Below are 14,163 nucleotides of genomic sequence, written 5' to 3'. Positions count from 1 at the left end.
TATGTATATATATATATATATATATATATATATATATATATATATATATATATATATATATATATATATATTTGTTCAAATGCGGCGGCGAGTTCCGGTGCGGTCATTAATTCTACTGAAATCCGCATGTTTAAGTGGGGTTATTATGGTAATTTTAGTATTTAATTTACGTGAATTTGAATGGTGCATTTTAGTACATAGTGTGGTGCGTTTGAATACATGCTGTGGTGCGTTTTATTACGTATGTTGGCGCATTAACTGTGTTGTGGAATGATGTGTTTTAATCTATCCACTGGTGCATTTTCATATGTAGAATGATGTGTAACTGTGTTGTGGAATGGTGTGTTTTAATCCGTTGTCTGGTGCATTTTAATACGTTGAATGGTGTGTATTTAATTTTAACACATGTTTTCTAATAAGTGTAATAGTGCATGTTTATAATATGGGGATGAGGATATTTAATAAGTGGAATTGTGCATTTTAACACATGTTGTGGTGCATTTTAATACGTAGAATGATGCATATTTTAGCACATGTTTTCTAATGTGTAAATAGTGTATGCTTATAATCTGACATGAGGCACGTTGTTGTACATTTTAATATGTAATGATGTGTTTTATTACGTATATTGATGAATTTTAAGTGAATATGTGCGTTTTAATACGTCTTGGTATATTGTGTGGAATGGTGTGTTTTATCTGTCCTCTGGTGCATTTTAGTACGTAAAATGGTATGTTCTGTAACATATATATATATTGCACGTTGATTTGATGAGTTGATATGATCTAATGGCTGAAAATAGGCCGCACGGCCACACCTAATGACCAGGCCACACCTAATGACTAGGCCACACCTGATCATGACTCTCTCTCTCTCTATATATATATATATACACACACATATTAGTTCTTTAATTGGCATATAATCAAACAAATAGTGTATGCATGCCTATTAATGTGAAATTATGTGGAGTAAAGAAACAAAAGAGGAAAAGGAATACAATGATGCATTGGACGACGTGTGAAGAAAATGAAATACATGCATGGAACGTGTGTAAGTGTGGAAAATGGGAAAATGGAGTATATGAACGTGTAATCATGTGAAAGTGGAAGCAAAAAATTAGGGGAATTAATGCATACAAAATGTGAATGTGTGGTGTCGCAAACAACGTGACCTCAATATAAATAGTCGTCAGTATAATGTACAAATTGAAGTTTCAGAAATACAAACACAAATATACATTCAGGAAGGTGTTGTGAAGAAATTTCAATATAGGGAAAAATTGATGTACTATCTGGAGAAATAAGCTCCACTTTATATTAGTACAAGTTGTGTTAAAATTCAGGTTGGTTACAATTTGTTTAATTGGCAGAGTTAGTTCAAACTGTACTTGTAAACTTTTTCATAAAGTTATTTTATGAGGTTAATGTTTAAATAGGTGGTAGACCTAGTTTTGTAATTCGTTGAATATTGTAATTGTAAAAACCAGCGGGTTGATCTTAAGTGAAAACGTTTTCGGGCGTGGCCCCGCAGATTAGGAGGTGTTTTCTAACTGCGTTATCAAATTCAGATGTGTACTTACTTTGGCACTTCCTTTATTGCTTAATATTTTGATTCATATCTGCATTACAAAATTTCAATTGGTATCAGAGCAGTGTTGTTTAATTTGCTAGCGAGATCCTAGGGATACTCGAGTGTTGTTTTACAGAATGGAAGAGGGTGCCTCAATTTCACAACCACCATTATTAAAAGGAGTAAGCAACTATGCTTATTGGAAGGCCAGGATGAAAGCATTTATAAAATCTTTGGATGAAGAATGTTGGGATGCCGTTGAAAATACTTGGACTCCACCCATGATGACGGTCAAGAATGAAGAAAAGAAAAAAAAAACCCTTAGCCAATGAACAACAAACGAAATGAAACAATCATCAGCAAACAATAGAGCCTTGAATGCTATTCACAGTGCACTTGGACCAGATCAAATGGAACCCTACCCTATATATATATATATTTGTTTATTAAAATTTTTGAAAGTGTTGGTCCAAGGCACCCTACCACCATGTGGCTCCACCAGTGCTAACTCTTAATAATGTTATTCTTGAGAATAAAACATTAAAACAAACAATGAAATATGTTTATTTACATGAATGTTACTCCTTCCATCCCTAAATGGATGTCTCATTTGCTTTTTACACGCTTTTTAAGAAATTAAAGTAAAGGTAATGTGCTTTCCAATTATACCCTTCACTTTTTCACTTTTAGAAATAAAAGCAATAAAGAATGCAAAAGTCATAAGGGTAAATTGGTAAAAGTAGAATGATGGTGATGTTCAATTTTGGAAAGAGGACAACATTTTGGGACAAACTAAAAAGGAAAGTAAGACAGGTAAAATGGGACAGAGGGAGTATTTTATTCTTGATCTATTCGATATTTTTACCAATATTTATGTTTCTAATTCAATATTTAATTGCCTATGGCTATAACACATTAGATGCCAACTTAAGATTACTTGCCAGCTGCCATTTGCCAAATAGTATTATCATTGTATATTTGTATGTAGCCCTGTGCATCGGACGGGTTCAGGCAGTTCGGATATTCGAACCGCCCACCCGATCGGTTTTCGAATTGTCAATTTTAACTCTTATCCTTTTATTTTACACAAGTAAAACCCATAGTAGTATCGTTGGAAGAGGCATTATCTATAGTGACAGTAAAGATTTCCAATTCCCCACTCAAGCAAACAACTCTCTAATGCCTTGACTATATGTTCCCCCTTGTGATAAGAAATAGGGACATAGGATATTATTTTCTTATTTAGCTTCTACTGATCATCTATGAAATGTGCTGTAATGCACATATAATTAATCATCTGCACAGAGGTCCAGGTATCAGTACTCAAACTAACTCTGTGAGTGTTAAGCCTAAAAAGCTTCTTAAGGTTTAATCTTTCATCAAGATAAATCTGATATATGTCTCTTGAAATTGTCCACCTAGAAGGTATACAAAATCTAGGGCAAGCAACCAAAATAAACCTTTTAAACCCTTGTCCCTCAACAAATCTAAATGGAAGCTCATCAATTATTATCATCTCACATACTGCCCTCCTAATGGCTTCCTGATTAAAAACGCATGTCCCTAATTCCCCCACCACCCCCTCAGAATCACCATCAGCTGTTGTTACAGAAGTGAGAGTGAGAAGATCCTACCTTGTATCCTTAGAATGAGGATTTTTTAGGCAGCTAAGCATATGATTCCTTAAAGAGGAAGTGCCATGTTATTTGGGCTCACAAGCAAGGAACCTAGCACAGTACAAACACCTCCCCTTCATTAATTTCCCCTCATTATCAAGGATCTTTTCAAAATGATCCCAGACTTTTGATCTAGACTCAACCTCCTCCATCTTCTTTGCAGGAACAACAAGATTCACCTGAGGCTGCTGAGCAGGTAACTCAATGCCTTGGGTTTGTCCTCCATGTCCCTCCTGAGTTGAGGGTTGAGGTCCAGATTCAGTGATGCTTTCCATCTACAAAGATGGACACCACTTTTAACAACAACACAAGTTACACAACAATCACATACTAAACAGAGATTGAAATCAAGAATCAGACACTTAATTGTGTCATCGTTTTCCAAGATTTAAGGCAGAAGGCAATTGAGGGTCATCCATCCATTACCTTGACAAGTATACAAAGAAATCCAGATTCAAGAACTGTTTTCAGTTAATCATAATCTGGATCTCAGTTATTGAAATTTCAGGCTTTCAGCACTGGAAATTTCAAATATAAGCTCTAAGATTCACATTTCACAGAATCACAAATTCACGCAATATTACCATCCTACATGCTTATAAATACAGAAATGAGACATATAAATAAAACTAGGGTTTACGATTACACAGTGCTTCCACCAATCCACACTATGACATAATATATCACCAAATAGGCAAACATTCCATCACAGAGGGACAAAATATCAGCATATCACATTATCACCAACATTCTTATAAATTAAGATAAATAAAACTAGGGTTTACGTATTACACAACGTTTCCACCCTATGGCATAAATGCATAATATATCACCAAATAGGCAAACATTTCATCACAAATCACAAAATATCACCAACATGCTTATAAATCAAGTTATCGAGATATATAAAAAACTAAGATTTTACGATTTACTTGATTTCTCACAAAAATTACCCGGAGAACAAGGGGTTTCTAAGCAAAATCACCACGGCTTCCACCACTGCAAGTTTGAACGGCCACAGCCCACAGGAGAGGCGGTCATGCATAGAATCAGAGAGGAGTCACAAATTTAGCAGTCACAAATTTAGCACAGAATGCAAACCCTAGTCTCGACGAATCGGAGAATCAGAGAAAAAGAGAGAGCTCCAGACTCTTAGAGAGAACGAGTTCTCTAAGAGAATCAGATAGAATAGATGAGAGAACAGCGAAGTCGCTATTCATGAAGAGAGGAAGAAGAGATGAGAGAATCAGAGAACTCAGAGAAATGGAGAATGCAAACCCTAGTCTTGACTGCGCGACTGATGAAATGAAGACTAAGTCTTCTCAACATATATATATGCATTAAACGACGTCGTATGTAGCACTGCCCAGCGAAGCCCTAAAATAGATCGGATATTCGAGTGGATCGGATATCAAAATATCCCACCCCACCTGAATATCATTAACCGGCGCCATTTCAAACGACGGGTCGATTGCACAAATTCGGACTCAGATCGGGTCGGATATGCTTGTTTTGGCTGCCGGGTCGGACGGTTTCTTCGGGTCGATCGAGTTATGCACAACCCTATTTGTATGTCAAGATATCATATTTGTTTTTGACTCAAACTCCACTATTACATCATGAAACCCCCTCTCTTTTATTAATTTGAATTTGGTCAAGTTTAAGAAAGGGAAAATTGCAACTTTTCGTCCATAAATTATAAGGTAATTGAAGAATTCGTTCCTGAGTATTGATCATGCTCACTTTTCGTCCTTTCATGCTCATTTTTTGTCTCTGAGTTATACTAAAATTGCAAATTTCGTTCCTAATATTTTATTAATAAATGGACGAAAAGTGCAACATCAATGATAACTTAGGGACGAAAATTGAGTATAACCCGCACTTAGGGACAAATTCTACAATTATTTTATAACTTAGACAAAAAGTTTAATTTTTCCTTTAAAAAATAAAAGAGAATAAAGTTTAACTTATTTTTTCTTGGTTTGTCAAAGACTAGTCCAAATAGGTCGAAAGAGTTAATAAGTGTCAAACACAATTGTATGACATGTAGTCATGGTTGAAAAAATCGCTAGGCGCTCCTCGGATGCTCGGGGAGCACCTAGCGCCTAGGACATCTAGGCGGGGATTAATCGGCGCCTAGGTGCCCGTGTATATTTTTATTTTTAAAAAATTTATTTAAGTATTTTTAAAATTTTAAATACTAATAATTATAAATTATATAATACTTTAATAGTTAATACTAAAATATAAAATATTAACCTAAAAAAATCTAAAGTTTGTACAGTTTAGGTTTATTTCGCTCAAAATGATGTTGTTTTGAGTGAAATAACACATTAATAAATAAAAAAAAAAGGCCTACTGGGACTATTCAGCGCCTAGGAAACCTAGGCGGTCAGCGCCTAAGCGATGCAAGGCGGGTGCCTAGCCGGCCAGCCGTCTAGACTACCATGTAAGGTGATACGCTAAGCGGTCGACCGACGCCTAGCACCTAGGCAGAGATTAATCTGAGTCTAGACTGGATTTTTGAAACACTGCATTTAGTAACTCTCTCATTCGAGCTTCAGTATAGCTTTTGTCATATAGTGTTATACTGTTTTCATAAAATGTAGAATATGAGAGAGATTAAGAACGCGGCAGGGTGGCGATTGCTAACGCCCTTCTCCTACAAAGACAAAAATTCAAAACCGCTCTAAAGAGCTTTGGCGACATTTGGCAGTTGATTCTTCCAAGATTGGACTTCCATTAGAGAAAATCCACAGGGACAATCTCGTAACATGGTATCTCGTCCTAGACCCCACAATACTACACTAGTTCACGTTTCCCACCCAGCAATGACGACGCACTTGCGAGCCAGCCTTAGAAGCGCCTGTGGAATTTGTATGGTTTGGAATCGAATTAGTCATAGAAAAAGTAGAAGAATCCGGACAGGATTACACGGATTCCAAACCCAACAGTGTACAACCACGCATAAATGAGCAGGAATCCGCCAGGGCTCACATTTAAACCGTTCTTTGTCAACCCCAATTCAGCGTTTCTTTACCTGGATGCGCATTTGCTGGATTTCGGGTTTCTGGGCTCCTCTTTTCGAGTAAACTACAACTTGGGTTCTTTGATTCTTGGGGTTTCAGTCTTGATTGACGCCTCTGTTTGCAGAGAATGATGGCTTCTTCTTCTGCAGCTGCTGCTGCACAAAGGGAGCTTGAGGAGAAGCTCACTCAGTCTGGAACTAAGCTCTCCTCACCTCCTTCATCCACTCGCGAGCTTCTAAGCCTCCTTGAAGTAATTTTTTTAAATTTAAAATTTTTTTTTTGATATAAAGGTTCAATTATGCTTGGATTGGTTTCATTGATGGGATGTCTTCACCAGGCAAATGATGACTTACAGAGTTAAAGAGGGTCTCTTGTTTTTTTGTTTGTGCTGAAAGGATATATTCTTATGTTATTCTGTCTACATTTTACTTGGAAATGTTTATGCTTTTTCTTCATATCTGTTTTTAGGAACTGACATGCTTGAATTACACAATACACACACACACACACACACTGTCCTGGGTTTTGAATTTGATTCTCCAAATGGGACTTACAAAGAGCTTTGATTTTATGGTGTAAATTGAAGTAGAGAGACTCTGTCAGCTACTTGCTGGTAATTGTTCTGATTAAAATATATAGTTATATTTGTCTGTAACTCATATGTATGCCTGATGTCCCTTCCTTGAGAATTGGCCAAAAATGTATTTTGATGAAATTATCAAATTGCTTGGACATTATTTGTTTACGACTGTTGTTTTAATTCTTTTATTGCATTACATTTTCTTTTAGAATGTTGAATCTGGACTGAAGAGCATAGGGCAAGACCCTTCAGTGTCAATGATAAATGTACTTGACCCAATAAGAAAAGCGCTGATTGGAACGAAGCTTCTGGGACATTCTGATGAAATCATTGAAGTTTCTGTTGTATCTTGTATATGTGAAATTATGAGAATATCTGCACCCATTCTACCCTATGATAATGCAGAAATGAAGGTATCCAATACTTTATTTGTTCAAAACTTAGGCCAAGTTACATACAATTTCAGTATTTATTTATTATTTCTTTCTACCTGAGCGTTCTATCATATATGTTCATCTATGTTTAAAAAGTTCCATTTTTTTGGTGCTCAGGTAATTTTCCATCATATTATAGCATCACTCGAAAAGTTACCTGACATTCTTAGTGACTGCTATCGTAAGGCTGTGAGAGTTCTTGAAGCCATTGCGAAGATCAGGCTGTGTGTGATGCTATTGGATCTTGATTATATGTTAGCTGTTAACGTTTTCCAGCTGTTTCTAAAGACCATCAGGTATCTCTCCTGAGGAAACCTTTAACTGTAATATATATTGTACGAACAGACTTATAGTTATAGCAAGTGTTTGTTCTTATTGTTGTTTCAAACGTTGGTCGTATTAGCTCCCAGTAAGGAACTTCATTTCCTCTGGGTTATATATGCACATAAGCTTTTATGTAATGTGGTGCATTATAGTCCAACGATGGATTTCTTCAGATTTTATAGTGAACTTTTAAAACCTTTATGATTGTTTATAGTAACTTTTCTGATGTAATCTAGAGTTGTATCTACACAGTTTTCTCTAGTTGTTTACGACACAATTAGAAGGCTGAACATATAGGCAATTAGATTACTTGTGGTTTCCCGTTTCCTTCTTTGGATGCGTACACAGTCTAATAGTCTGCTAGATTGTACATTTGTACTCTTCCGTGAGTCTATAGAATTGACCATTCGCTTTTGATCAAGGCCATATCATCCCCATGCTGTGTCAAAATACATGGAAGACATCATGACTCAACTTATAGAAGAAAGTGATGAAGTCTCAATAGATTTTCAAGTGTCCATTCTTGAGAGCCTCAGAAAGAAAACTCTGGTAATAAGCACTTTACAAATTCTTTCTCCAAATACTGTTTTCAATTATTTTATTAACTCGGTATGTTTTTAACTAGGATACTGCACCTCTTTCATCACTCTTGGGACATCATGTCTTGGAAAAGTGTGCTGCCAGACTGAAGCCTTGTCTTCTAGAATTAATAAAAACTATGAACTTGAATTTTGATGATTATACCGATGCACTTGGCTCAGTATGCCGTGAAGTTCCTGAGGGAGAAAACACGGTATCTATGTGTTCATTTATGTATATTTTTCATAAAACAAACAGTTCATTACTTCCTGTACTTTTTCCTTCGAATGGATAACAATCTAAATTTCCGTGAATGATCAGGTGGAAAATGCTGGTTCTGTACCACCAGTAGAAGAAACATCTGCTCTTCAACTTCCTCAGGTACCACAACTGGATGGCACTCCAACAATAATGAATAACAACAATAACCTGGAACCTGATGGGTCGTTGAAGACATTAAAGCATTGCAATCAGGCTGAAGAGCTAAAAGATACTGATGCACCATCTGATCCATTGCATAAAAATACAAAAGATTTGCAACAACAAATGAACGTGAGTGGACTGTCAGAGAAGATAAGACCCGATACAGGACATGATTGTTTTGATATGAATGAAATCAAAAGCTGCGTTGAAGAACCTACTAACAAGAAGGAAGATGAGAAGAAATCTGGTGGCTCATCTGATAATCCAGCTCCAAAGGAGTCATCTTCGCCATCTGAAACTGGAAAGCAGTCTATGCCTGACATGTTAGCCCCCAACAGTGAAAACACCCATGTCAACTCTGGAAGTTCTAGGAAAAGGGGTCGACCAAAGAAGAATCAGACAGAAATCACTGTGAATAAGAGATCTGAAGGGAACTCTGGAAGTTCTCGCAAAAGGGGTCGACCAAAGAAGAATCAAACAGAACTCACTGTGAGAAAGAGATCTGAAGGGACAAGCTCTCCCCGTTTGACTGTAAGTATAAAGAAGGAAAAAGAAACAGTGAGTGATGCAGAGAATACATCTCTTCAACAAAATGATCTCCAAAATATAAGCAGAAGAACTAAAAGCTCTAGGAAGCAAGCTTTAAACAAAGAAAAGGTACTACTGTAATGGTGCTTGCAGATTCTCTAGATTTCTGGTTAGGGTAACCTTTGTGATTCTATCTGTTCAGTTTGCTAAGTATTTCTGCATTTACTTCTTTTGAAGCAATATTTCTGCATTTACTTAATTGAGCTAAAATTAACTCAACTTTTCCTTAATCCCTATCTAATTGGTTTGCATTTCTTTATTGTATTCTATTAAAACTTATAATTTGCCATGAACAATTGAATTGGAATAAATAAATTCAGTCTAAGTAAGTTTTCACGTACCTCTTTCTCTTCTATCTTTAATTAGTACCATATTAGGGGTTTAGAATATCTAAATGCTGTCCCCCATTAATGTACCCAAAAATGTAAAAAATTAAACACATAAGATCATATTATCCTTCTCACAACCAGAGCACCCCTACACATATGGACTTGGGGTATCTCAGTGGTAAATCCTATCCACAATAAGTGCACCCAAAAAGAATGAATAAAAGAGTAATATCGTATTATTGCACTTTCCAACGAGTGCAATCCTAGATACGTCTTAAACTTTTCGAGAAACAATCTTAGTTGATTTCTCCCTGCCTGCCTTCAGTAGGCATCCCTTCTGCTTCATTTCAAATAAAGTTGTTTTTAATATGATCTTCTCTTATGCTCCAATATAGCAGAATTCTTTAAAAGTGAGGAAATTACCATTTCTTATGTAGTCCATTGATTATATACAAATTACTCTAAAATATAAATTTTTATTTTCAAAATTCAATTTATTAATATCAAAATACAAGCTTGGTTAAATTGACTCCAAAAATTGTAAATGGGGCACAAAGGGGAAGGATGGTAATTCTTTTTGGATTATTAATACAAAGAAATAAAAAGTGTCCGAAGCCACATTTTACTACTGCAAATGTTATATAGTACTATTATTTTACTACTGAAAATTGCATGCTAAAAATTAGTCTTCATTAAAAAGCTTTCATTTTGAAAGTGCAACTGGCTTATTTTGCACATATTGTAGAAAGTAAATAATTTATAATTTATAAACTTCTTCCCAGTATAGCCATTTCTACGGGATATTTTGCATTAAGTATGACATCTTGCCCTATTCTTTTTAATGTCATTGCTGTCTTTTGGACAAAATAACCGAATGTATACACTTAATTCTTATTCAGGATTCTAAAAGGGTTCATTTTATCAAGGATTATGGAGAAGAGTTGATAGGTGCTAAAGTCAGAGTTTGGTGGCCCCTGGACAGAAAGTAAGTACTTAAGAAGGATAAATGTAATGACTGCCTTAGTACCTACTGAAATAGAAAGCATCATTTGTTCCATTATTGATTAAAACATTTGGCTATTCCCCTTGGTTGATTACTAAATGTTTCTGGATTTCAAATGCAATTTTGTAAATTTGACTTCAAAGATTATAGGACTAATAGATGAATCCTTTTTGAGATATTTACATTTACAATATTTCAATCCTATGGTAGATACACAAATTATGTTTATATGTATTTTAAAAGTTTCTTTTTATTTTATTTTATTTTATTTTTTGAGTCTAAGATGAGCTATCTAAGTTGTCTTGTAAATTGTGCAAGCAATTCTTGTCATATTTTCTGGTCGTCTTTACTCTTTACAGGTTTTATGTGGGAGTGATTTCTTCTTTTGACCCTGAGATTAAAAAGCACAAGGTACGTAAGCTCAACTTGTGGATATTTCAGTAGTTTTTGTGTTGCATATAATTCCCTCTATTGCCCTCTGAATATCCTACTTTCTAAAATAGGGTTTTCCAAGATGAAAGGCAAATGCCCTTCCGTAACAATTTGCTTTATAAGGGTACTGATATTTAGGCTGAATTTGACCCATGTTGAAAGCATGCTCCATTGGCAATTATAAACAAACTCCCATTATGCCAATTTCTGCTTCATCCATTCTGAGAAATTTCTCCTATATTTGCTTTTGAAACTAAACCTCTTTATTTAGAGGCCAAAAGGAGGTTTTTACTAGAGGTCATAGCTTCTTGTATCTAGATTGACTAGGAAATAGCTAGGGAAAATGCTCAAAAGGTTTATAATAATAGTTTAAAACCTTAAAGAACATAAAAATTGTGATGAAAGCACGCCTTTGTTTAATATGTTTTTTTTACTAGTCCTCTTTTTCAAGAGAGCATGCCCAGATTCTTCGTCGCATTCATGGACTGATTTTAAACATCTGTATCATGTATTGGCTTTATATATTGTCTTTCTTTAATTTTGATGTACCAAGTTGCTTCCTGTTACTGTTTAGGTCAAATACACTGATGGTGAAGAAGAAATCTTGAATCTCAACCATGAACGCTGGGAATTGCTTGAAGAGGTTTCAGTCAAAGAAGTGAGTTAACTTTCCACATTTTCTATTTATTTAATTAGCAGGCTGTGGTTTTATTGGTTAGTTTCACGTCTCTTTGTAACATAACTCGTTGGATGCAATTTACAGGAGCCTGTAACTGACTTTCCTCCCGACCTTTCTGTTGTGTAAGTTCTAATCTTTAAATGTTCTTGCAACTCTTGTACGATTCCATTTGTTTGTCTATCTGTTGAGGCTGTGCTTTTAATTCCTATGATCTGTGCACTATATCAGTCTCTTGTTCTCCGCCATCTCTGTTTCTCTTAAGATGATAGAGCACAACTGCACAAGTCAAATTCTATCTCATTATATTGCCCCTGTAGAATGTCAGCCTGTCAGGAAAGGTTTTTAAAACATTAATTACTTACCCTTTTATGTTCCCAACCTGTAATGGGTTTTGCATGGTAATTTTGAGTAGAGCCAGAAAAAATAAAAGAATAAGTTAGTTGAAGGAAAAAGAATCCAGTGCCTCACCATCAAATGGTTAGTTTTTACTCATGTAGTCTTTTGCACCACGAGGAGAAACTTGCTTCTTAATGTGAAGAGCTTACACTTTCAGGTCTGGGAAGAAAGCACAGGAAAGTGGCAGCACGCCTGGGAAAAATATCAAGTCTGAGAAAGCTCGAACCGTCAGTAACAGCAGACTGTCGAGTCACAACAGTAAAAATATTGTAATCAAAGAAGAGGCTGAAGACGAATCTTATGTGCCATCCAATGCCCTCAGTGAGGTTAAAGTCTCCATTGCTGATGCGTGAGAATTGTTAAGAGTTCCACATTGAAAATATAAGAGTGAATATATGAGTTTTTAAGGTCATGGGTTAGACTAATTAATTGATTGGATTCAGTCTTTTAGTGTGGTTTGGCCCATATACATTATAGCCTAATTGAGTGACCCTGTTTGGTCCACTTTGGGTTTACTTTTCTCTGAACTCGGCGTGTTACCTTATTTAGCGGTGTTATGCATTACAATTAACCTTGTCCTATGTACTGGAGTTAGTCAATGTGTGCTTTCTTTTCCTGGGAATAGCAATTGGTAAAATATATGCACAAGTTTCAAAGTAACTATTCATTAGAATCAGGGGAGGGAGGGGGGGGGGGGTATATATATACATATTTTATCAGTATATAAAAATGTTCTTTTGGTTAGTTCACATCTCTTTGTAACATAACTTGGTTGCAATTTACAGGAGCCTGCAACGGGCCTTCTTCCTGAGGTTTCTGCAATGTAAGTTCTGATTTTTACATCTTGTAACTCTTATAGGGTTCCACTTGTTTGTCGATTTGTAGAGGTTGTGTTTTTAACTCCCCAGATCCGTGCATTGTCCCTACATAGGGTCGGGAAAGGTTTCTAAAACATGAATTACTCGCCACATTTATGTTCCTAACCTGTGGGTTTTGACTGTTAATTTTGAGTAGAGCTGGAATAAAGAGAAGAAAAGGCTCCTCAAAGAAAAAAGAATCGGATGCCTCATCCTCGGAAAGGTTGGTTGTTATTCATGTAGGCCTGTTTGGTAACAAAGTCAGCTTATCAGCCAATTTTGGTTTGTCTGACCATTATTAGCTATTCAACTTGGTTAAACAACCAATATGAGTGACTGATTAATTAGCTTTTTGTAACAGCTTATTGCTCAAAAACGTTAAAATTCAAAAAGTTGTTCAAAGTAGCTTTTTCGATAAGTTTTTTGAGAAAGTCATTTTGCATGTAATTAGTTATCAGCTAACAGTTAATTTACCAAACATCTTTCTACAATTAGCTAATGCTATCAACTAGTCAAACCCACTAACCCAATCAACTATCAGCTATTTACCAAACACCCTCTTAGTCTGTGTTGGCACTACAAGGCGAAACTTATTTCTTAATGCGAAGAACTTGTGTTTTCAGGTCTGGGAAGAAAGCGCATGGAAGTGGCAGCAAGCCTAGGTAAAGTGTTGTGCCATCTGAAGCCTTAAGGGAGCTTAAAACTCTGCCCCTTATGCTTCAGAATGAATAACCTAACAGTACAATGCAGCTGTAAAAGACCAAATGGACTATTTCTTTGAACTCTTAGACTTGTTATATATGTTGCTTTTAATCTCTAGTATTTGTGCTTTGTGCTACCTTGAGTTAGCATTGTAATGCATGATAGTTAACCTTAACTGGAGTTATAGTCAAAATGTGCCTTCTTTTCTTGAATTGCAATAGGTAAAAGATATGTATGGAGTCTCAAAGTAAATATTCATTAGAGATTTAGAGTGGTATGCAGTAAACTTCTATGATTATGTTTTGGTTGCCTCATAGTGGGGATGACCATAGTTTCGGTTTTGAACCAGTGATTTCCGATTCATAGTTACCCGGAACCGGAACTTGAGGGAAAGGTTCGAATTTGGTTCTTTGAACCCGGCTGCTTTCTCTCTCTCTTCCTTTTATTGATTTATTTATTTTTCTAAAACAGCTTAAAGATTAAACATTTAGATCTTTAATTTAAATTTGAAGTTTATTTGTTTAAAATTCTAAAGGAACTGTAACGAACGTTTGGTTGGA

At 35.7% G+C, this 14,163-nt stretch overlaps 1 protein-coding gene across 3 annotated transcripts; it reads left to right on the top strand.

Annotated features, from left to right (window-relative positions):
- Positions 1 to 5,945: 5,945 nt before the first annotated feature.
- LOC116031916 lies at positions 5,946 to 13,889 on the top strand. Of its 3 annotated transcripts, XM_031274268.1 has the most exons (14): positions 5,946 to 6,527; positions 7,067 to 7,270; positions 7,409 to 7,587; positions 8,038 to 8,164; positions 8,241 to 8,408; positions 8,516 to 9,274; positions 10,434 to 10,519; positions 10,897 to 10,948; positions 11,544 to 11,627; positions 11,733 to 11,770; positions 12,202 to 12,370; positions 12,830 to 12,867; positions 13,059 to 13,124; positions 13,525 to 13,889. In XM_031274268.1, the coding sequence occupies exons 1-14, from the start codon at positions 6,405 to 6,407 to the stop codon at positions 13,565 to 13,567; spliced, it is 2,136 nt and encodes a 711-aa protein (XP_031130128.1). In that variant the 5' UTR covers positions 5,946 to 6,404; the 3' UTR covers positions 13,568 to 13,889. The 3 variants fall into 3 exon arrangements, 2 of the variants coding, with proteins under 2 accessions (XP_031130128.1, XP_031130129.1); XR_004100693.1 differs by lacking the exons at positions 11,544 to 11,627; positions 11,733 to 11,770; positions 13,059 to 13,124; positions 13,525 to 13,889 and having other exon boundaries at positions 5,947 to 6,527; XM_031274269.1 differs by lacking the exons at positions 11,544 to 11,627; positions 11,733 to 11,770; positions 12,830 to 12,867; positions 13,059 to 13,124; positions 13,525 to 13,889 and having other exon boundaries at positions 5,947 to 6,527; positions 12,202 to 12,385.
- The last annotated feature ends 274 nt before the right edge of the window (positions 13,890 to 14,163 follow it).

Source organism: Ipomoea triloba, chromosome 10, assembly GCF_003576645.1.
Source record: "Ipomoea triloba cultivar NCNSP0323 chromosome 10, ASM357664v1".
Lineage (NCBI taxonomy): Eukaryota > Viridiplantae > Streptophyta > Magnoliopsida > Solanales > Convolvulaceae > Ipomoea > Ipomoea triloba.
This window is presented reverse-complemented; position numbering and strand designations above follow the sequence as displayed.

Bases quoted from the DNA above. Each gene is read 5' to 3' on its own strand.
- LOC116031916 (XM_031274268.1), top strand. From the start codon at position 6,405: ATGATGGCTTCTTCTTCTGCAGCTGCTGCTGCACAAAGGGAGCTTGAG. The intron at 9,275-10,433 runs GTACTACTGTAA...ATTCTTATTCAG, and splicing joins AAGCTTTAAACAAAGAAAAG to GATTCTAAAAGGGTTCATTT. The intron at 12,868-13,058 runs GTAAGTTCTGAT...AATTTTGAGTAG, and splicing joins CTTCCTGAGGTTTCTGCAAT to AGCTGGAATAAAGAGAAGAA.